The sequence below is a fragment of the Fonsecaea nubica genome, assembly GCF_001646965.1.
Source record: "Fonsecaea nubica strain CBS 269.64 chromosome Unknown Scaff26, whole genome shotgun sequence".
Classification (NCBI taxonomy): Eukaryota; Fungi; Ascomycota; class Eurotiomycetes; order Chaetothyriales; family Herpotrichiellaceae; genus Fonsecaea; species Fonsecaea nubica.
The window spans coordinates 251,649-273,552 of NW_019173699.1; the positions used below are offsets into that span (position 1 = coordinate 251,649).

Consider the following 21,904-nt stretch of genomic DNA (forward strand, 5'->3'; position numbering starts at 1 on the left):
GGAGCGGAATGCTTTCACCAATGGGGTCGCCAATCTCCTGCCTCGGATTCAGGCCTCGCGCATCGTAGAAGAAGAAGCAAATAGCTATTACTTGTGAGCCACTCGCCCGTTGATCAAGGTTGAAACATCGAGAAATGAATATTGAGGTCATTATGTAGCGTAGGGATGCTCGAGGCATGGAGGTAGCCTGGACGTCGGACAGGGGACTTCTGATAGCTACTCGGAGGCTGAAGTTGCAGCTAGGAGCATAGCCAGCCCTAGCTGCTGCGAGCAGGCTGTGTCGACAAATCCTTGAAGCGTCGTGCATCGTCTGGCTAGCCAAGGGTTTCACCAACGGCTCTGTCCCCAGGCACGGATGATCTGTTACACCAACTCTTGCCGGCCGTAACCTCGCCAAACAGCTCGGCCTGGATGTGTGGCCCCTGGTTAAATGGCGATCAGGCAGCCCGAGGGCGAGGGGGCCAAATCTGCTTGGCTGCGAACTAGTACAAGGTACGGAGTACACATCGTCGGCTGTCCAAGGGTTTGATGGCCTTGTGATTCTCCCGTGGAAAGGTTCGTGTGCTGGTCGATACTCTCTGCGGAGGCCAGAAGAGAACTGGTCATGTTCGTTTCTCAAATCATTGACGGCGATATGGAATTGGCCCCGGGATACATCCGTTGATACCGGGTTTGAGGAGGCTGCGCTATCCTCGCATTTTCTGAGTTACTTGTGGAGGCCTCTCCTCTCCGTTCGGCATGCTTGAGGCTGAGGTCTGTTAGTCAATATGTCAGTCGCCTCACCATCGGTGCCTAACGTAACGAAGGGAGGGTGGGATGGCGTTAGTGAGAAAAATTGAGAAGTTGAGCAGCGAAGCCAAATCCTCAGCCTGGTCTGCATATGGGTACGCTTCGTCAGATCCCTAGATACATCAGAAATTGAGAGATGATCAATGTGGTCAGGACGAAAGAACTGGATTGGTTATATACATGACCGCCGCTACTGCCTGTCTAGTGTTTTCCATTCTCACCCTCGAGGTGCTATTGTCATCACCCCCCAAGGGTGCTCTTTTCACCAGTCACTCCCTTGACTTTGTTTCACATTCCCCAAAATTCCATTCATGGAGGATGGTCTTACACGGTCTCGTTGAGCAGCTTGTTCAATCGGGAAATCTTGCTGGACACGCTCAGGTCAATGGTTCGCTCGCCAATCTCGACCACGAGTCCGCCGAGGATATCTGGGTTGACTTTTGTGACCACCTTCAGCTTCTTGCCTTGGCTATATTCGGATTTCGCAATAGCGGCTTCGAGACGGCGAAGGAGTTTGTCATCGAGTTTCTGTCAGCCAACAAAGTTAGTTCCGAACGGTGTTTTGGGGTCTGTGCATTGCCATGATATATAAATGCAGTGCGTGTACGTACCGAGGCGCTGGTCACAATCAATTCCATCTCTCCTCTTGCTGCACTCATCAGGGTGCCAAACTTCTCACAGACGCCCTCAAGCAAGCTCAGCCGGTTGTTCTCCGCGAGGGTTTGCAGGAAGTTCTTGACGGTGTTGGATTTATCGGAGGCTCCGGTGTGCTTTTCCAGTTCCGCAATAATCTGTGACTTGTCGGTGTCGGAGAGGGTGGGAGCGGCGAGAATTTGGGGGAGTTTGGCGTCGGATTTGAAGATCTGTTCCAGACTGCTGAGAGCCTTGGCCGTTGGCTCTAAAGAGCCCTGTTTGGCAGCCGCCGTATACTGTTAAGAATAGGAGTGTCAGCTTAAAATTCCCTCAACAAGACGTTCCTGAATTGCTGATCTTTTGGCCTGCATCGAAACCGTGATTCTCTACAGCTGTGCCCAGATCCAGACTCCGTCTTTTGCATGGAAAGTGTTCAACTGATCATACCAGAGCACTCGCATAAGTCCCGTCGAGTCCAAACAAGGGCACTGGGGGTTTCGTGTCTGCGGCGGCCGGAGCTGCGTATGTTCGGACAGCTGTTCTGGGGACTGTGCGACGGGCAGCGGCGAAAGCTGGCCGCATCAGCTTGGAGGCCATCATCTTGTCGGTGGGAGGGACGATGCAAAGTTGTTAACCTGCAAAGGAACGGACTGAAGTCGAAGAGCGGAGAGTGAGGGCGAGCTCGGTGGACTTGCTGGAGCTTTTGGATTGAGTCGATGAGGTTTGCAAAGGAAGCTCGTCAATCGCAGGATGGCACTAGTCCTAATGGGGAAACTAGGGACTGGGCAAGATTATCCTCAATATCAATATCATTCAACCACTGCCTCTTCAACATCCCTCTAGCGAATGCCATTTAGCCCTAGCAAAGAGATGTTTTCATTCAAGCAGTCTATTTCCCATAGGTGATGACCTGAATCCAAACCCCGAACGCCCCAACGCTACCACGCCAACGCTCGAAACACCAAGCACGATCATTTCGTGATGAGTCCATCTCAATTTTGCAGCTGTGGAGCGATTGCAAGGCACTCGCAGCTTCAAACATACGGTGCAAACTCCCAGCTTGCCACGTCGTCTTCAATCGTGAAGCGCAGCCCCTTGACATCGATTTCTTCATACATGCTGGAAATGGCAGCTCGAGCTTGTTTGTGCCATGGCCCTCGGCCCCCATTGACTGCATCATCCTTATTGCGCCAAAAACCTAGAGACCGATCAGCCGCGTGAAATTTAGGACTCGTCGTGTCGACTCACAGGTGGCCAGATTTCTCCTATCATTGTCAGGGACCCCGTACCAATACTTGAGAAGCCCTCCACTTTGTGTAGCTTCGATGTGGGATTCTTTGTCCAGTTTGAACAAGAGATCCACGTCAATATTTTTCTTGAGTCTCGACCGGAATTCCACCACGTAGAACTCTTGACGCGTCCACCTGTACCCCTCCTTGGCAGCCAGTGACTTTAGTGTTTCCATGAGACTGGTCCAATCCAAAGCGTCTTCGTAGGGGACCGTGGCATATTTCCCTGACGCTGGCTCTAGTTGTGTCGCTGCAAGAGCAAGAAGGCGATTTGGAGTGTCGACACTGTTCAGATCCAGAAGATGTTCTTGCTCAAGGTATGGCGACACTGTTAGCCAGCGGGTGGATTCTGGGTTGAGATGGACCTCTGCTGGACTGTGCTGTTCAACGGTGACTTGAGCAGGGAGTCCTTGAATCTTAGTCGAAACATAGGCGTCGTGCGCGCCTAGATTGATGTCCTCGTTTCCCCCTGTTTTTGGTCTGGGCTGGGCGGCTGCCATTTGGTGAAAGATCAAAATTCCCTTCACCAACGTGCGAATGTCGTTGACGAGAACAAGAATATCGTGATAATTGCTGCCGTGTAAGATGAATCAACGTAGGAAAGGGTTTTTCTAGAAAAAATGAGTGGAATGCCCGAACGTGGTCCTGGGGTTGGAATTGTGTGCAATGCGGAACTGATCACGCAATTGAGGCTTATGGCAGAGGAAGGAACCACCGCCGTGTAGTGAGTGTAGAGTCAAAAGAAACAGGGCAGGAACACAACGGATGAGTATATGGCGGTCAGAGGAGCCAGGAAAAAGCCATTGACTTAGTAGAGGCCATCTGCAGGAGGATGCACTCTGCCGCAGGGCTCCAGCGGCGGTTCTGGCTGACTTCCACGTGTACAGCGCATTGCCGTGTCCTGCCGCAAGTCTCAGAGTCCTTGGACAGCATCTTTGCTTGCCCACGTATCTGGCAAAGCATGGAATGACAAACAGCACGCATGGAGGCGCCAAAACACTGTGCCGACAACAGACGCGACTGGACTGCCAGAGGAAACTGTCATTTTGTTTCCTAATCGAGGCAAAAAATCACGGGGTCATCGAGTTTGATCAGAGCTTTGCTGATAGCGGAATGGTGGCCAGGTAGCCTGCGATTTGGCTTGTTGGTGATAGTTGATAGTCCACGAGACAGATAAAGAGAAGACTGATAGCGTCCATCGATATCGAAGGGGGAGTTTATCCATTATATACCGAGCAAGACCGAGTATGGGGTGGTGATGCCGTGATCATGCCTATCTTAGGCTGGAGTTCGAGGCCGTTGGCAGGGGTCGCCACAGGTCGCTAATCATCCACGCCATCCCACCCAAATCAGGAGCTGAGGACCCTAAGGAGTAGGTGCCTATCTCTTAGCAAGGTGCGGCAGTTGAATGTGGTCTACCCCACGATGCAGAGGATGAGGGGTGATTGGTGGGTGCAAGTGGCGCCAGGAGGAAGTGGGATCGGAGTTGTGGTTGTGGTGGTGCTGGTGCTGGTGCTGGTCGTTGGCGTTGGAGACGCAGTTTAGATTTTGCAGGGCGAAGGTGGAAAAAATGTCACCGACAAATTCAATCGCCCTCACCCACTTCATCTTTCTCTTACCAACAAACCACCAACTCACAAGTGTCTAACTCTACTTCCTCTCAAATCCCCCTCATCAATCCGACATCATGAGTGGTGCTCCTGCCCAGAAATTCAAGGTCGCCGACATCTCGTTGGCGGCCTTTGGTCGTCGTGAGATCGATCTCGCAGAGATTGAGATGCCAGGTCTGATGGCAATCAGAAAGAAGTATGCCGCCGACCAACCTCTTGCTGGTGCCCGAATTGCTGGCTGCCTCCACATGACCATCCAAACCGCCGTCCTCATCGAAACCCTCAAAGCTCTTGGTGCTGAGGTCACCTGGTCCTCCTGCAACATCTTCTCCACCCAAGATCATGCTGCCGCAGCTATTGCAGCTGGAGGCACTCCTGTCTTCGCGTGGAAGGGCGAGACTGAAGAAGAATATGAATGGTGCCTGGAGCAACAACTCAAGGCCTTCCCTTCTGGAAAGACACTAAATCTCATCCTCGACGATGGAGGTGATCTGACCGCCCTTGTCCACAACAAATACCCCGAGATGTTGAAAGACTGCTACGGTGTGTCAGAAGAGACCACAACTGGAGTTCACCACCTCTACCGCATGCTGAAGGGCAAGAAACTCTTGGTCCCTGCCATCAATGTCAACGACAGCGTCACGAAATCAAAGTTCGACAACCTTTACGGGTGCAGAGAATCCCTCGTTGACGGCATCAAACGTGCCACAGATGTCATGATCGCCGGCAAGATTGCCGTTGTGGCTGGCTACGGTGATGTTGGCAAAGGTTGCGCTCAGGCTCTCCACAGCATGGGTGCCCGTGTTCTCGTCACCGAGGTGGATCCCATCAACGCTCTCCAGGCTGCTGTCTCTGGTTACCAGGTTGTCACCATGGACGAGGTTGCTTCGCAGGGTCAGATCTTTGTTACCACCACCGGCTGCCGTGACATCATCGTCGGAAAGCATTTCGAGGCGATGCGCAACGATGCCATTGTCTGCAACATTGGTCACTTCGACATTGAAATCGATGTCGCCTGGCTGAAGAAGAACGCCAAGTCTGTCCAAAACATCAAGCCTCAAGTCGATCGCTACACGATGGCTAGTGGGCGTAACATCATCCTGCTCGCCGAGGGCCGTCTCGTCAACCTGGGCTGTGCCACCGGTCACTCTTCCTTTGTCATGTCCTGCTCCTTCTCCAACCAAGTTCTGGCTCAGATCATGCTGTACAAGGCTGAAGACGAGGCCTTTGGCAAGAAATACGTCGAGTTCGGAAAGACCGGCAAGAAAGAGGTTGGCGTCTACGTTCTTCCCAAGATCTTGGACGAGCAAGTCGCACTACTCCACTTGGACCATGTCAACGCCAAGTTGACCAAGTTGACTTCTGTCCAGGCAGAATACTTGGGATTGCCCGTTGAAGGTCCCTTCAAGTCTGATATCTACCGCTATTAGACGGTTTGATGTCTGTCGAGGGTTTCCCCAATAGTTCTTGAATGGTTGCATGTGTAACGGCGTCCGAGGGGTTTGATTACATTTCTTCGGGAGAGAAGGTTTTCTAATGCTCAACGCATAGAAATGGAGAATCCAACGGCATGGTCCCATTATCGTCCTTGTCCAAACGGATCTTACGCACGAAACTCAACGACCCTGGGATGAGATTGATGAGGCAAGAAAAAGTTTGGGACGAGATCAGACCCCTTTGAAATATTGGGGCATTTTCGACTCCTTTGTTTTGAGAGTGCGGGAAAACTAGGGGAAGGAAATCTCGGAATTGAGATCAGACGGAGAGAGAGAAAGAGACGTCCTTCAACGGACACGCGCAGAAGCTTCATCAGCTTCTTCAACAGATAGATACCCCGAATAGATGCTCAGAGAATCAAGAGAATATGAGATGGCGGCAATGGAACCAAGGCTGCGTAGTAATTCACCATTGTTGCCGCCACCCAGATTTTCCCTGAATTTGTATACTTCACACGGAGTGTTCTGCCTGTGTAGGTGTACATGTTGCTCTTCACTTTCTGAATGCTGAATGAGGTGCTGGGGATCTTCGACATTGGCCCAGATACAGGTCATGATCCGTTCATTCCATCTACCACGACAAATAGGCCATCCATCTTTGTTGTTACAACTATAGTACAGCTATGGATAGGACGAGGTATGCGACAGCCAAGTCAGGTCAGGTCTATCAGCCCGCCCGACGGTGGGCTGTCTTCATGTGGCATTCATCTACAGAACGGGGTACAGAGGTGGAAGTTCCGTACTCCAGTAAAGGCCCTTCACTAACACCCTCTAAGTTTTTGCCCGTATACAAACGCCGTCGTATCATATACTCGTCTTCGATGTATTTTGTCGTCCGAACCAGCTTGCTCCTCGACTGTCGTTTTTATCTTGGAATGTCTCATGCTCCTTAGCCAGCTCTTAACCGCCGTCTTTGATTAGTAGCGACCGCTTGTTCTGTAGGGATTGTGTTGTGATCATTCTCCACCCAGCAACGATCCTCCATGGCTGGATCGGCGACAATGTTCGGCGACAATGTGAATGGTCCCACTCTCTCCCATCACCTCACGCATGGAATTGAATTTGCCACGCCAGCAATCCGAGATTACCTGTCCCAGCGGCAGACGAGCGACGTCAGGAAACTGGTTGGCCTCGTATAGACGCTCGACATGCTCTCGCGCGTTTTCCGTCCCCTTGAATTCGTAATAAGGGGGTTTGCCAGTCATGATCTCGTACATTGCACAGCCCAGGGCAAAGATGTCGGTCTGCACGGTAGCTCGGGGCGTCGACGGCTTATAGCTGAACCACTCGTAAGAGGAACGCGGGCCTTCGCCATCGATGCTGCAGCCCTCGAAGTTGATCAGTTTCAGAGTCCCGTCAACCACAATCATGTTGCGGCATCCGACGTCGGCCTGGATGATGCCGTGGTCGTGGAGATGTTGTAACCCCGTCGCGGCTTGTTGGACCCAGCGATACTTCGTCCGCAACGGAATAGTGTCTGGACCAGTCTGCTGCTGAGCAAGCACAGCGCGAAGGACTTGTCCACGCTCAAGGACAATGGAGCCATCGTCGAGGGCTCCCAAGAATTCGGCGATGTTGGGATGATGGCCGAGGCGGTCGTAGACTATACGCTCGGCACGAACCTCTTCGTCGTTGCCGCCGTCATATCGTTTGACGACTCTTTCATTGTCAAGGGCGTACACGTTCGCTGATTTCCCCACATCAAGACAATCAAGTCCCTCCACGGTAGAGAGTGGCGGAAGAGGGCGACTTTTGAGGCAGGGCTTTTGGGACATGAGGATGAAAGTTTAAGTTGGTGTAGAAATGGAAACGGAAAGGGACGCTCAGATATTCCTGACTTGAACCAATCAACGTTCATGGACTCATGCACCCGACTCAGACTAGTAGACTAGTGGACTGGTCTAACTATTCCTGGTAGCGCTAGTGATATTCATCACTAACGGTATGCTTACTAACCTCAAGTTGAACTTCGCACTACTTGGGACGAGGCAAACACAATGCAAGGCCAAGTTTAGCCCAGCGAGGCGGCATTGCTGCGGTCCCTGGTCAAAGCCGGGCAATTACATTGCATGCATGAGAGGCTGAGCGTCTACGGAATCTCATTCGCGGACAGTGTTTCTAGTGCACTCCGAGCAGCAGTGAGCCTCACGCACTCGCGAAAGGCATGGTCGGGGCTGTGAACTCCTACCATCATCACCTAGAGGTGCAGCCTCATACTTATACATATATGAAGTCCTCACCTACACGCATCTTGAAGCAGATACGTCTCTGACCACCAATTCCGCGCCAATGACGTCTCAAACTTACAGTAACCAACGGGGCCTCGACCAGCCCGATTTAGAGCGACAAGGGGGACAGTCTCGAGTTGTCTCGGTCGGCAGGAGATGGAGTGTCTGGTTTCGACTGCTAGCAAAGCGAGCCAGAAACGATGCACCAACCGAAGACATGAATGCGAGATCGCCGGACGGCGCCACACGACCGTCGACTCTGAGAATTCCCCTCAAAAATCGAAGAACAAAACAGTGCTGCTTTTTATGCATGAGGAACAGAGACGGCGCGTTTGCCATTGCTGTACCCTGCCTCAAACCGATTCAATACGGCCGACCCTTTGCCACTCCTGTAATCTTCGAAGATGATGCACAAGAACCAGATGTTGGTGATGCAGGATCGGAAGAGGCCCAGACGGAGAGCGACACTGCAGACGAGACAGACGAGAGTGACGCTGCAGTTTTTGAGAGGCTCCAACAAGAATGTCTGAAGCAACAGGGTACTTGGAAGAAGTGGCTTCCATACTACGGAATTACAAAGGTTGAAGAAGTCAAAGTGCGTCGCTGCTCAAAGGTGTTCATGATGCTTGGTCTTACTTACAGCTCTACAGTTTGAAGTTACTGGAGTTGTCCAGAAGGACAAGGTGTTCTCAATCATCGTGAACCCCTGGGACCTGAAAACGATTGAAGAAGGTCTAGATAGCACCATCTCCATGGTCGCAGGTGTTCTTGAGTGTGAAGATGCCTCGGGCGATATCTGTTGCGGGGACGAACATAGCAGATACTGTACCGGTCTAATGGATGCTGGTGAGGACTGGAAGTGCGTCAAAGACCGCATTCGCGATGCCAGGCTTCTCAAGAAGAAGCTTCGAATGCTCGATCTTCTAACAAAGTGTGGGCGGGACCCCCAGAAGGCGAATGGACTGGGACTACTCGAAGGAATGGCTGGGTCGGAATGGATATACGAATTCAAGTGAGTCTGCTACGGCTGCTCGAGGGCAGTGATACTTTTGGAAACCAGCTAAGTTATTTTCGGGCGCCTACAGTGGACCATACGGCGTCATGGATTCTCTTGATGATCAGCCATTTGACCGGACCAACGAGTTTTGTGGCCTGATGTACACGGTGGGATGGCAGATGGATCGGCTGAAATATGAGCTGGCACCACGAGCCGCTTGGTGTTGGCTGGTGTTCGCCGTCGTGTGGCTTTGCGTCGCACTGTGGGGTGGTATGGGAGGACATTGGAATATGCCGTTCGCGTTTGGGCAGCTCGTCGTCGCCAGCGTTGTACTTCTCGCTGTCCCGCACTAGAAACGGAGCTTCAAGGCGAGATACACGACGATTATGATGCCCTTGAAACGTTGGAGGCTAGGCGCATAAGCTCTCCTGACAACCGCTATCGTTGCTATCCAGGAGTTTGTTTTTACTCTTGCAGAGAAATTCCCATCTGCAAATCTCACCGATGGAGATCTCTCCGACAGCCTAGGCGTATTGTCTTTCAGATGATATCTTGGAGCATGAGAAATATCCCTTCTGTCTCGTGTCTCGAGGCGAGGCTGACGAGGCTGCAGCCTCAGGGCCAATCAAGCATAATCGTTAACCTTAAACCCCGACGTTCGGTCTGATTGGTTCTGCCTCGTGCACCCAATATCCCTGGTTTGTCTGCCTACAAATACATCACCACTCAGCCCAACCAGCAAATTATCTCTGCTTGCCGGTGCCCTCTCTGAATACTTTACTTTGGAATCTCGCCGCTCTTCTCACTCTGCACAATACATCCCCATACCACAGATCTGATCACGGCGGTATGGTGCAAGTGCAGCGAATACGCTTCAGTTGACGGGATCACCGTCTGATGGCTGACAGTGTCAATGCGCACCAGCCTCTTTCTCCGGAGATTACACCGCCGAAGCATAGTAGAGTCTGGTAGATTCGATTCTACCACTTGGTCAGCCTCATCACGGTTCGCCCGCAACATGACTTCCACGACGCCACTGGCAAAACCTCTGGCCGGACAAGAGCACCCGCGAGATCAACGAAGTCACCCAGCATCTACACCACGGGACTCGGCGGTTTTGAAGACGACATCTCTAGAAAAGCGAAGCACAAAGTTCCCGCAAAATAACCGTCCCACCCACTTTGTCTGTTTCCCGCTTGTCAGCGACGAATCAGTCTCCCAGCTCTCCAGATCCCTGGCACACTTCAGATCGCTCACCACGCCTTTACCTTCTGCAGAGCGTGATACGACTCCCGAGAGAGGTTATGAGGGGCAGGAGCTCGACCCGGACTCCACGACACCAGAGCAAGCCGGGAACGAAACACGGGGTCGAGATGCAGATCAGGCATTGAGAATCATTCCCGAGTCGGCGCATCGCCCGCCTGGGACGTTTCATTTGACTCTCGGGGTTATGCACCTCCCCAGCGCGGAGGATCTGGACAACGCTGTGGCCGTGCTTCAGCAGATTGATTACCTGGATTTGCTCAGGCGAGCGGAGCTCGGTGAAGGAGACGAGACGAGGAAATCCGGGCAGGGGAAGCATCAGATACGGCCAAAAAGAAAAGCCGTTGACGCAGCCGGGGAGATCCGATCATCCTCAACAGGGCAGACGCAGAACGAAAGTCGGTCTGTCAGAGCTAAAGATGCAGACCACGAACCCGAAGAGAAGGGCAACCTGCATGTGGCAGCAAAAGAAGCCGGCGCAGCGTTATCTTCACCACTCCAAACAATCCAATCCCTAACGAGAGAAATCTCCCCACCACACGTCTCTACCACTCCAGCATTCTCCCAAAACGAATCTAGAGCTCCAGACATTCAGCCACCACCGATAACCATCTCCCTGACCTCCCTGGGCACGTTCCCCTCTGCCCGCTCCGCCCGGGTTTTCTACGCGCACCCTCACGACCCCACAGACCGCCTACAGAGATTCGGAAACATGGTGCGCGACATCTTCCGGGACGCGGGCCTCATCACCGAGACGCGACCTCTGGTTCTGCACGCCACGGTCGCGAATCTGATATACGTAAAGGCTAAAGGGAGAGGGAAGGGCCGGAGTGGGAGTGGGAAATGGAAAGGGAAGAGTCGAGGTGGAGACGACGGGAACGTCGACGCGCGGGAGCTTCTGAGGCTGTTTAACCAGGGACGAGACGCCGTTACGGATGCTACGAGTCGTCCAGAAGGAGCACCGTCAACACCAGTTCCTTCTGGTCCGGCGGTGGCGGCGCCCTTCATCTGGGCCGAGAATATCTCGATCCGCAGCATCCGGATCTGCAAGATGGGCGCCGTACCCTCGGGCACTCCGGGCTGGGGGCTCGAGTACCCTCCCGTTGCGGAGAAGGTGTTTCAAGACCGAGATGAGACTCGGGATCTCTGAAGAAGACGGAGGAGAAGAATGATCGACGTGGATGATCAAACCCGCCGAGGAAGGAGTATGGTCTTTTCTCCCGGTAGACTTACTTGCTCGAGAGGAGATCCCAAACTGGGTAGGTTTGGATTTTGAGATGAACTGGATCGACTTGGATCTATGTAAGTCTAGTCACGTCGTCGGAAGAGCAAGGCGAGGGAAAAGGGCGGATGGAGAAGAAGGACAGGTATTCAAAACCAGGTTCCTACGGGGGATATACGCGTCGAACAGACTACGTTCCCTCGGTCAGGGAACAAGCTATAGGTAACTCCATGTGGGAGACAGTGAGCGTTACTCGGTGATCAAGGATCGAGAATCAGACAATCATCAAGGCACAGAGATGTGGTACACATGGTATGTATATTTTAACACATTTTCCCGATCCCGGCTTAAACAGCAGAAGTTGAGGACAGCTTGGTCATATGTTCCTAACGTTGACTATCGTGTATGCTCAGCATGTTGGTCAGACGACTTCTCCCTCGTGTGCATGTGCTCCTCTGTAGGTAGACAGCGATGCAGCAATGCGTATTCGTTGCTCATTGGCTTTTCTGTTATGATTATCCTCTCTGCTCGTGGATCGTCACTGGGGAACGACGCAGAGACCATCTGTCTAATTGTCTGTCCGACTGACTGGCTGACTGGGTATCTGAACAGCGACCCTAGATACCACAAGAAAGCCGGGGTTGATTTCCAGCTGTATTAAAACCGACCTGATCACTGGCCCAAGTTTAAAGTCCACCAGGCCACATTATGTTCTTTCTCAAGCGATATCCTTTGAGAGTGACCGGTGGTATCATTCTTCTTCCTCTCCTTCTCTGCGTCCACTTGCGTGGCATTGGTATTCTCAACACTCCATCACCTTTACGATAAATAGGCGAGGGGATGAGGTGCACAGTTGTCGGTATTGCAACTGCCCCTCTCCTCTGCTCTGCTCTTGATTCCCTCGAAGGTCTCAGTCTCAGTCTCAGTCTCAGTCGGTCTGTATCTGCATCCAGTCTTCCAAGTCGGAAAGAACCAAGCTGAAGAACCTGTCTCCCTGACTTGGACTTGGCTGGAGATTGAAATAACGGCACAACCCAGCCCAGTCGGGGCGACGACACTCGAGAACAATACACGATATACCTTTGCGGGGCCGGGACCAGTTCGACGGGGTTCTTTGTCGTGGCTCAACGGAGCGGGCCCTCGAGGCCTCGAACCCTCGACTGTGATGGTATGGAAGGAGAGAGGCATGAGGCCTTTGCCTCCACAATTTCCAAAGCGCGCAACATGAACATGAATACGAACATGTCTCGTCGCCGGGCTAGGCCGGATGAGGTACGTATCGTCCAGAAAGCGCTAGAGGAAGGAAGTGGTTATGGTTCGGTGGTTTCCTCCCAAGGTCCGTCATGGTCCTTCATGGTCAAAGGTGAAGGTTATGAATGGAGGAATCATATCCGCGAACCCTCAGAGCTACCATGGCTCAGCGTCCCGATGGGTGTCCCTCAGTAGTGACTGGATTGCGAGAATGAGTGATGCGACATCGTGGGTGCGCCAGATGCGTGCGTTTCTCATTTCTCTTCTTTCTCCTTCTTCTCCTCTTCCTCTCCATTCCCTTCCTCCTCTTCGTCCGAACCCTCCTCTTCCTCGTCAACCAAATCCTCCAGATCAAAGATGACCCTCACCATCAAACTACAGCTCGGACAGACGGCGACGTCCTCGCCCTCTTTCAGACTGCCGAGAGAAATCTCGAACCGGTCGCCGCAGGGACACGGGTAGTGGTAGATCTGCAGGGTCGGGTCGTAGGTCATGTCCTCGATCTCGATTTCGTCGTACATGTCGAGGTCTTCGGCATCTTTGGCGGAGGAGGAAGAGCCGGTGAGGTTGAGGGTGGTGAGGGAGGAGGCGGCGGCGGTGGTTGTGGTTGAGGGCATGTTGAACAGTAATATTGGCAAAGAGGATGGAGGGTGTAGGATAGACAGGCCAGGCGATAGAGGTCGATGACAAGAGCAAGTTTCTAGGAGACGGGAGAACGAGAACGAGACCAAGACTGAGGTCGAGGTCTGAGGTGGTAGTTTCGCAGTTTTGAGGCCTGGGAAATGTAGGGTAGTATTCTTTCAACTGGTTTGTCTGTCTGTCCGGGCGAGCCGACTCTGGTATTCTGGGATCGACTATGACTGGCCCTGCGGATTCTCGAAGGGATCAAGAGATCAAGAGATACCGCAGCGGGCCGATGGGCTGCTTGCCAGAAGGTGGCTGGTTAAGGTAGTAGTCGGATACAAAACACCTGCGAGGAGAGAATCTAGTGTTTTTATCTAGATGAGTGAATCGCCACAGTCACTTGTCCGACCAAAAAAAAAGCACGGCGCAAAAGACTGCGGGGAATGAAAAAATTGCGGGGGAAAGTATTTTGCAGGTGCACAAACAAAGATGTGGGTCACGAAATCTCTACCAAAAAAGATTGTGGAAGAAACGAGGTAGTTTCGTTTGCAAGGCAATGTCAGTGTCAATGCCGTAATTTTTCTATGCCCATTCACTCGCTTAGGTTATTTCGAAAAAGAGACTCATTCTTCACAACCATCCGTCCATCCATGCGTGGCATGGCGTGCGCGCATGCAAACGAGATTCTAGAGAAAGCTTTCTCCCTGCCAGTAGTACGTCCGCGAATCCCTTCTCTGCAAGGTTGAATTCGCATCCATACTCGGAGTCATGCTCAAGGCTTTTTGACAGAGGTTCCCATTTCAAATCAGGCAAATCAGGACTAGACCCATTGCAAAGAGCCTAAAAAGTCCGTGGTCGTCATCTGCAGCATATTCTCCTCAACTTTTCCTTTTCGCCGCTCAAGAAACTTTGATACCCATGTCGTGAACACACGGCGCATACCCCAACACAAACCCGTCGTGTCAACCATCGTGTCAAGAAGTCCCGACAGACCTCCTTCAGCGGTATCTCCAGAGCGACAAGGTGTTGTGTCTCTTCCATGTCTTTCTCCGTCCCGAAGTGGTCTTGGTGTAGCCGTGTCCCTTGCCCAAGCCGCGAGATTTCTTGCCGGTGGCGGTGAGACCTCGGGATTCGCGGTGCTAGTTTCCCCCAAAAGTTAGCCCGACAACAGTCATTGAAAGGGACGAATGTCCCTATCAAGGGAAGAGATATGTAAGAGTCACTCACCTTGTGAACGGCGTTCACAATCCAGTTGATCCGGGGGTCGCGGCGGATGGCCTTGTGGCTGGGGTCCACGAGAATAACTTCGTAGTACTTGTAGGTCGAATCCTGGTTGATCCAGTACGAGTTGAGGACGCGGAGGTTGGCGCAGCGGCGACCGACTCGCTCTTCGGCCGTGGAGCGCAGAGATCGTTGGTACTTGAGTTGGTTCACACCCTGGTTGGTGGGTTTGCCTGCATGATTGATGCCCTTCGGTCAGAATGTGGCTGCTCCACGAGGGCTTTGGTGTGGCTCTGTAGAACCACGGTCTTCACTCACCATATGTAGCACCCTTGGGCACTGGCCGCTTGCGACCACCGCGGCGCACACGAATGCGGTAGATGACATAGCCTTGCTTGGCCTTGTATCCCAAGCGACGGGCCTTGTCAGGTCGAGAAGGACGGGAGGCGCGGTGGATGACGTTCAATTGTCGGAGCTATATTTTGCACTCTCAGCTCACATGTTCAACGAGTGTATAGCAAGACACATCTCTGAAATGAGATTGTGCCACAAGAGAATGGAAAACAGCCCAAAGAGGTCGGTGGTATATTTTTTCCCCTCTCACAAAACCTCTTGTCTGTTCCATTGTCATCTCGGGGAGTCTCTTACCTCCCAGCAGCGGACTCGGAGAAGGAATCGAAGGACATCGGACTGCTTCTTCTTCTGAAGTTCTTCGACGTATTTGAGGGCACCCATCTGACAGTATTCGTTAGTTATTGATATCGCTGACCATGGACGACTCTCTATTACCTTGACTGTTGCGCCTCGCAAAGGACGGTTGTGGTGAAAAAGAGACCGGCTGGAAATTGAGAATTGAGTACAAGGTACTAGGTTGGCTCTCATTTTCGACGGCCAAGTTTCGTGCGCAGGCTTGGCAAATCTGTAATCTTGGCATTCGCATCCACCAATCAGAGGTCGACTTCGGTACTCCCCTAGTACCATCACTTACTCCATGTACGATGCCATAGAAGCAACTCTGCTCTTTGATAATTACATTCTTGCTAGGCAATTGCTGGTAGACCTTCGTACCACAGTAGTCACAAGATGCAGAATCAACGCTTGACCGCCTGCCCTTGTCCCGCAAAGCAAAGCCCCTCAATCGCCATCTCCGTGTCCCGGGCAATATTCCCCCATCCTGGCGTCTGCTTCGAAACAGCCTCTTTGTGATCTGCCCCATGTGATAAAAGCATCCTGCCCTTTTGTTCCTCCTCGGCCGTAATACCCTGCAGATCCCTCACCTCGTGAAGGTCATCGGCCAGAAGTCTCTCAATCTCCATGCCTATGACCTTCTTGCCGGCTTCGATGGTGCCCACGCCAACCCCTTTGTCCTTGTCAAAGGACGTCCGGATCTCTTCAAGACGGGATGTATGGGATGGTCGGGCCGCAAGCTCGTCGTAAGTAATTATGAGGGCGCCTGATTGCTTCATGAGAGCGACCATTGCATCGCAAAACATCTGGCCTTCGGCTCCCAGAAATTGAACAGGAATTGGCAAAGCCAAAGATGTAGGATCCTTGGTCACGCCGCTGGCGAAGCTTCCAAGTGCAGAACTCAGAAGCGGCGTAATTTCTGCATCGAATGAATGCTTGTCCAGGGCGCTGAGACCGTTAGCGGAGGCTCTCGACACAAGATGAGATGTGAACGCCGACTTCTTCTCCTTGATCTCCCTTAGTTTCTTGACAAGGGAGGACTCCTTCTCTTGGATCACATCCCCAAATTGTCGAGGCCACGGGTCGGCTTTCTTGAGCTTTCCCAAGATTTGGTCCATTTTCTCTTGGTCGAACCTGTCCCTGGTTATTTGACACGGCGCAAGCCAAACGCGGGACCTCCCACTCACTTACGGCAGATTCGCTGCGCCGTTATCACCATGTTCTTTGTTCTCCTCCATCGACGCCTCATCCTCTGACGACAGTACTACCTCATTGTCGAACTTTACTGTTTTGTGATCGGGCTTGGAGCTGGTTCTGCGTGAGCTTTGATGAGACTTGGACCGAGCTGTGCAGTGTCAGGGACCGCGTGCTTGTGACGGAACTTCAGCATTGGACACACCTGAATTTGCACTACCTGACATAGCCACTTAATTCAGGAGATGTTCGGTAATCGTTGAGAGTTCTGCGCCACGATAACGCTGCAAAGTCGAGGTAGTAACAGGAGCGATGGTGAGTTGAGGCGAAGGCAAAGTCAACAGCAGATCCGGCTTTAGGTGAGAAATTGGGCTCGAAAGAAACACCAAGGCAACTGCCGCGTACAGCAACAACCCCTTGTTATCTGACTGTTCCAGGTATTTCAATTATCAAGCTCCATCATGTTGTCCTTATCTGTAAAGCACTCTGGTGTCGGTATAATACACAAGCCAGCCTGCAATGTGAACATGTACCCTCCAGTAGTTGACACTCAGCTCATTTGGTCCTCAGCCCGATCTCGACTTTGATCTCGCAAGCACCATCTCCCTCCCTGTATGCGTTTCGTCTCTTCCCTTTTCGATATTAGCTCATCTTTCTGTATCCAGCAATCCCATAAAACAATCTGATTTTCGAATGGTCTTTGATCCAATCCAGCCTACCCAACAATTTTTGATGTCAAAGCAAATCTTTCTGCTCGCGATCCAACAGAATCGAGTGCTATGCGTGTCCCAGCACAAAAACCCGTTCATCAGCAAGTCTTAATCTTTCAGCCAGTTTCCTCCCCCTCCCAAAGTGCAGGTCTAGTTGCCTTCCGTGAAATTCCTTGAACCTCGTCTTGTGCTGAACACCCAGTTCTACGTTTTGTCATCCGGTCATCATATGCAAAAATTCGTCCGAAATAAGCCGCGAGAGACAAGTGTCGTTGTCCGATGCGTATGCATTAGGTAAACATGTCCGAACTCAGGAACCGAGTGAGAGCCCTTGGAATCGTCCCATCCAGTTGACATCGCCAGGTGGGTTTGGTGCTCTTCCTCTAAAGTCCGGGCGGCTGCTTGCGAAGTTTGGCGCATTGGGGTTGAGAGGTGGGAAGGGTTGACCGTAGAACGACATGAAGGGATCCATCTGACCTTGCATGCCTGGAGCGTATGGCGATGCTCCCGGCTGCATCTGTTGAGGTCCTGCCCCAACATCCTGGAATTGATTGTAAAAGGCGTTTCGCATGCCCTGGTTCTGATGGTTGTTGAAGTTTCGGTCCGCGTCAAAGGTGTCTCCAAATGGCGTGGTGACGGCCTGGTGACCGAGATTGGGAGCTTGCTGGGTCTGTTGCTGTCGTCTGCGATGGCGCTCATCACCAGGAGCGGTGCTATAAACAGGCTGTATACCGAGCGAAGCGGTCGGGGTCTGGAAAGACGCAGGGTTGATGGCGGACATCCAGATTCGGGTCTTGTAAATCTTGAAGAGGTCAGTGACCAAGTGATTGAAGTTGATGTAATTGTCAGCAAAATAGTAGAATGTGAGCTTCTTGCTGTCCCTAATCTGGTGTTAGTGATGGGCGCCGGCAGGGTCTGGTCTGCAGAACGTACATCTGGAATTCAGCGTCAAGGATCTCCATGTTCAGTCGGTGCTCCAGAACCTTTTGCTGACAGACACGCTTGGCTTTGGCCTCGTTGCCCTCTTTGTCCTTTAAGGCTTGAATCTCATGATTCTGTGCCAGTCGCTTGATCATCTTTGGCTTGAGATCGGGACCGGCAGAGTCGTGAGGGCCATGATGGCCTTGAGGGCCCATGCCTCCCACCGCACTACCATGCCGACCAGGAATGCCGTTGGGGTTGACGACGTTGGGCCCGCCATTCCGACTCTGCAGTGAGAACATCATCAACCATTTATAATGTTCCTCGGCGTAATATTCTTTGTAACGGCGAGCGTCTTCCCACGTCACATTCGTATGTTGAACCGTGCCCAGGTCGGTGCCTCGATCTGCCTCCACAATGACCAGGTCACCGACATTGACGTGGAGGCCGGTCCCCTCTTGGATGTAGAAGACATCTGAGCGACAACACTTGAAGTTGACGATGAAAAGCGGTTGGGCCGCCGGTTCGATAAACGCTCCAACACCGAGGTGTTGTCCGTAAAGTTGGGGATCGCGGTGGTGCTGATGGACTCGAGCATCAGCAGCACGTCGGGTGGACTCGGTCGTGTTAAAATAGGCAGCTGCAAAGTGGCGGTCACGTAAGTACGTATAATTCATTTGATCCTCATCTGGGTGCATCATGGCTAGGGTCAAAGCCAGGGCCAACTTACGATCATCTCCTTGGGATAACGCTTGGGATCCGCTTTCATACGCCGTCGCATCGTCGTCGCGACCTAACCAATTAGTCCCGGGAAACTGTAAAAGCAACATTTGCAGTATCTGCTCACCGTTCGAGCTGAAGGATCCATGGCGAGTTGGTACGTCAGCGAACGAATGTCGTCGGCTCTGGGGAGCTTCGGGGATTGGGCCAAATCCAAGGGAAGTTTGCCAGTGTGCCTTTTTGATTCCATCAAAGGTGCGATTCTCGCCGGGGGACAGCGGCTGTCTTTCAGCGAACCCGAGGGTTTGTTCACTCATGCGACGGGCGTTGCTATCACGACCAGGGAAACCCGCGAGGTCTTCTCTATCATCAATCGCAGTCTCAGCCTCTTCTGGCACAGCGCTTCGAAGGCGTGTATTCCGAAACCCAGGAGGTTGGACCGGAGTCGTCGCGGTTGTCGGGAAACCACGATCCCGATTTTGAGCAGCGTGACGAAGCTGAGCATTCTCTTTTTCCAGCCTCTCAATCATACGAGCCTGTTCAGCACTGATGGCGTCGGGAGTGATATTGCCTCGCTGCTCCTCCTCATCGTCCTCTACCTCTCGCAGTCGGCCCAGCCCGCCGGGCTCCATCACACCAAGTCCACTGGTTCTCGAGGTGCGTCTCTGCAAAGGGTATTGACTTCCGAGCCTGCTGCGGGTGGCTTCAATTGAGGTTGAGATGGGATTAGTCGGTGGCGCCGTAGTCGTGTCGAGCTGGCCCACTGAATATGATTGTGAGCGGTAGGTCTTTGGCGTCGGCTGGAGAGGAATGGAGAATGGTATTCCGCCTTCACCGTTCGTGGGTAGGACTTCCTGAAGGCGGGATGGTGGATCTTTCCGCCCATCCTGACTCCAAATGGTAGGCCAAGGATACGATGTGGCGGAGTTGGGCCATGCTCCCGGCCCTGTCGCGTTGGGGTTGGGGTTTCCCCAAGGCAAGGGTTCTGCTCCAGGAGTTCCTGGATGGGAGGTGGAAGGGCTGTAAGGGCCTGTGATGGAGGGTTTGCGATTCGCATTCGCCAATGAGACATCATTTAGCCAGGAAGTTCTTCGCACATTCCGGTTGGGCTTGACGTTGCTGCCACCACCAGTCTTTCCGTGGTCGGGTTCGTCGTCTGAAGAAGCCAGCGCCTCGGAATCGGGGGTTGACCTGCCCAAGCCTGGATTGGATTTTTGAAGGAGCAGCGACGCGGATGCCTGGTGCGCGCCAAAATTGCCGAACGCTGGCATAGGCCCGCGAGTGGTCAGACCCGACTTGTTGGGTGTGTTACTCATGATGGGTGAGGGTGGCAACGCCAGATTAGACGTGGGTTGACACTGTTCTCGTTTCGAGTCAGCACAAGCTTGTCAAGGTCGCAAGGAATGTTGGGATTCAGAAAAGCGATTAGACAGCAGGGGAGAACTCGGCGTACAGCAGAATTCCGATTGATTCCAAGGGAACGTGAGATGTGTGAAGAGGAAGAATAGCTCCAGTGTCGAGCCGTCCTCACCTACAAGGGCTGAGACGGGAATTCAGAGATTCACCAGCCAACGGGGCAGGATCGTTTCACAAACCAAATTTGATGATGAATGATGAAGACTGAAAAGCCCAACTCACCTTGTGGCTATGAAAGAGACATGGAGAGGCTGAGGGTCTGAATTAACATGTCGGGGTACGGATACGGAGATGGTTGAGTTGGGGCGCGGCCGCGCCTTAGGACCAACGCTCCGTCTTGGAAGAGCTGTGGAACCTACTGGGACAAGCCGGAAGAGAACAGAGACGTGTGAATGTTGATGAATATCGTGGAGAGGGATCTGCTGGCGTGGTCGACAAAATCTGGTGGTCGTGTTTGTGGTGGTCGTCGGCGAATAGTTCGGGATTTGGACCCTCACAGCAAACGACCGGCCCGCGCCCAGAGCAAGTGGCTAGAAGAGTCAGGTGATTGTCTTGAGGATTGTGGAGGACTGTCAAGAGCAAAGGCAGACAAGAGCTTTGTCACCAGGCAATGGAGGCAATTTATGAAGGACGGAAAGGATGAAAAGGATGGAGGAAATTGTGAGTGCCTGGGGAAGATGGGGGAGAGTGAAGCGGGCTGACAGTTGGTGGTGATGGGTGATGGATGATGGGGTGGATTGTGGTAAGAAGGAAGAGGGAGGGAGTGTATGTGTGTGTAAGAGGGAAGCTAGTGAATAGGGCCCTTTGAACTTACTACGAACAACAAGGCGGAGGAATCCGACAAGATGAGGAGAGGTAGAGCAGAGGAGATGGACAGAAAATAGACACGAACGGGGGCCCTTTTTCACAACTAAGAACAGAGAACAGAAGAAGATGTGCCGCCTTCCCCGGATTATGATGAACAGGCTTTTCGCTTAGTTTCTCACGCGACCACTTCGTTTTTGGTGTCGTTTCGAGGGTTTGTAAGGGCCGAGGACGAGGACTGAGAGATCCCAGCGCCAGCCAGCGGGAGGTTTCTTGGGAAAGGGGGAAGGGTAATGGGAAAAAAAGCTAAGGTCTGGAGGCCGAAAAGGCGGGAACTGCTGATGGTCCAAGCGGGGGAGGAGGTTTGGCGACTGCTGGGGCTGCTTCTCTTCTCTGTGACTGGTCGAGGGCGATGATCAATGGATCAATGGGCGACCAGATACTTTAGCTACGGGCAGGATGGGGTAACAAGTGTAGGGCAGCACGTGTTGGGCAAGCAGTATAGCAATAATACCGAGCACGTAGCAAACAGAATGGTAACGGTGCTCAGGTGACACGAAGGTTGCGACACTGCAAGAAGTCGACGAGAAGTAGAAGTATACGAAGAGAAAAAAGACAACATGGCCCCCCCTTCGGTATATAGAAACAAGAAAACAAGTCCATGGCCAGGACGACAAGGAGGCAAAGAGAAGCACCGAGAGGGTGGCAGGTGTGGCTAGCTTCTGGTGTGAAGAAGAGAAAACAGTTTAGGTCTGTGTGTGGCCCTTGCTCTTGTGCTTGTGCTTGTGCTTGAGGGCCGGCGAAGGCGGTTCTCTTAGTCAAGTTTAGT

General features: G+C 52.5%; 10 protein-coding genes across 10 annotated transcripts; 3 read left to right on the plus strand and 7 right to left on the minus strand.

Moving 5' to 3' along the window:
* Nucleotides 1–1,113: 1,113 nt before the first annotated feature.
* AYO20_04843 (hypothetical protein) lies at nt 1,114–2,022 on the minus strand (the record flags this gene model as incomplete). Its single annotated transcript, XM_022643138.1, has 3 exons — nt 1,114–1,317; nt 1,401–1,718; nt 1,870–2,022. The coding sequence occupies 3 exons, from the start codon at nt 2,020–2,022 to the stop codon at nt 1,114–1,116; spliced, it is 675 nt and encodes a 224-aa protein (XP_022500949.1).
* A 434-nt stretch (nt 2,023–2,456) lies between these two features.
* Nucleotides 2,457–3,211, minus strand: AYO20_04844 (hypothetical protein; the record flags this gene model as incomplete). The annotated part of the gene is made up of 2 exons (XM_022643139.1): nt 2,457–2,620; nt 2,671–3,211. 2 exons carry the CDS (start codon nt 3,209–3,211, stop codon nt 2,457–2,459), a joined length of 705 nt encoding a protein of 234 aa, XP_022500950.1.
* Nucleotides 3,212–4,398: 1,187 nt separating this feature from the next.
* AYO20_04845 (adenosylhomocysteinase) lies at nt 4,399–5,751 on the plus strand (the record flags this gene model as incomplete). Its single annotated transcript, XM_022643140.1, has 1 exon — nt 4,399–5,751. The coding sequence occupies one exon, from the start codon at nt 4,399–4,401 to the stop codon at nt 5,749–5,751; it is 1,353 nt and encodes a 450-aa protein (XP_022500951.1).
* A 1,022-nt stretch (nt 5,752–6,773) lies between these two features.
* Nucleotides 6,774–7,592, minus strand: AYO20_04846 (hypothetical protein; the record flags this gene model as incomplete). The annotated part of the gene is made up of 1 exon (XM_022643141.1): nt 6,774–7,592. One exon carries the CDS (start codon nt 7,590–7,592, stop codon nt 6,774–6,776), a length of 819 nt encoding a protein of 272 aa, XP_022500952.1.
* A 514-nt stretch (nt 7,593–8,106) lies between these two features.
* On the plus strand, nt 8,107–9,395 carry AYO20_04847 (hypothetical protein; the record flags this gene model as incomplete). The annotated part of the gene is made up of 3 exons (XM_022643142.1): nt 8,107–8,640; nt 8,696–9,057; nt 9,131–9,395. The coding sequence occupies 3 exons, from the start codon at nt 8,107–8,109 to the stop codon at nt 9,393–9,395; spliced, it is 1,161 nt and encodes a 386-aa protein (XP_022500953.1).
* Nucleotides 9,396–10,060: 665 nt separating this feature from the next.
* AYO20_04848 (hypothetical protein) lies at nt 10,061–11,455 on the plus strand (the record flags this gene model as incomplete). The annotated part of the gene is made up of 1 exon (XM_022643143.1): nt 10,061–11,455. One exon carries the CDS (start codon nt 10,061–10,063, stop codon nt 11,453–11,455), a length of 1,395 nt encoding a protein of 464 aa, XP_022500954.1.
* A 1,577-nt stretch (nt 11,456–13,032) lies between these two features.
* On the minus strand, nt 13,033–13,395 carry AYO20_04849 (diphthamide biosynthesis protein 3; the record flags this gene model as incomplete). Its single annotated transcript, XM_022643144.1, has 1 exon — nt 13,033–13,395. The coding sequence occupies one exon, from the start codon at nt 13,393–13,395 to the stop codon at nt 13,033–13,035; it is 363 nt and encodes a 120-aa protein (XP_022500955.1).
* Nucleotides 13,396–14,400: 1,005 nt separating this feature from the next.
* On the minus strand, nt 14,401–15,358 carry AYO20_04850 (60S ribosomal protein L15; the record flags this gene model as incomplete). The annotated part of the gene is made up of 4 exons (XM_022643145.1): nt 14,401–14,541; nt 14,630–14,856; nt 14,942–15,098; nt 15,272–15,358. 4 exons carry the CDS (start codon nt 15,356–15,358, stop codon nt 14,401–14,403), a joined length of 612 nt encoding a protein of 203 aa, XP_022500956.1.
* Nucleotides 15,359–15,714: 356 nt separating this feature from the next.
* AYO20_04851 (hypothetical protein) lies at nt 15,715–16,428 on the minus strand (the record flags this gene model as incomplete). Its single annotated transcript, XM_022643146.1, has 1 exon — nt 15,715–16,428. One exon carries the CDS (start codon nt 16,426–16,428, stop codon nt 15,715–15,717), a length of 714 nt encoding a protein of 237 aa, XP_022500957.1.
* Nucleotides 16,429–17,524: 1,096 nt separating this feature from the next.
* AYO20_04852 (hypothetical protein) lies at nt 17,525–20,171 on the minus strand (the record flags this gene model as incomplete). The annotated part of the gene is made up of 2 exons (XM_022643147.1): nt 17,525–18,095; nt 18,148–20,171. The coding sequence occupies 2 exons, from the start codon at nt 20,169–20,171 to the stop codon at nt 17,525–17,527; spliced, it is 2,595 nt and encodes an 864-aa protein (XP_022500958.1).
* Between the last annotated feature and the right edge of the window lie 1,733 nt (nt 20,172–21,904).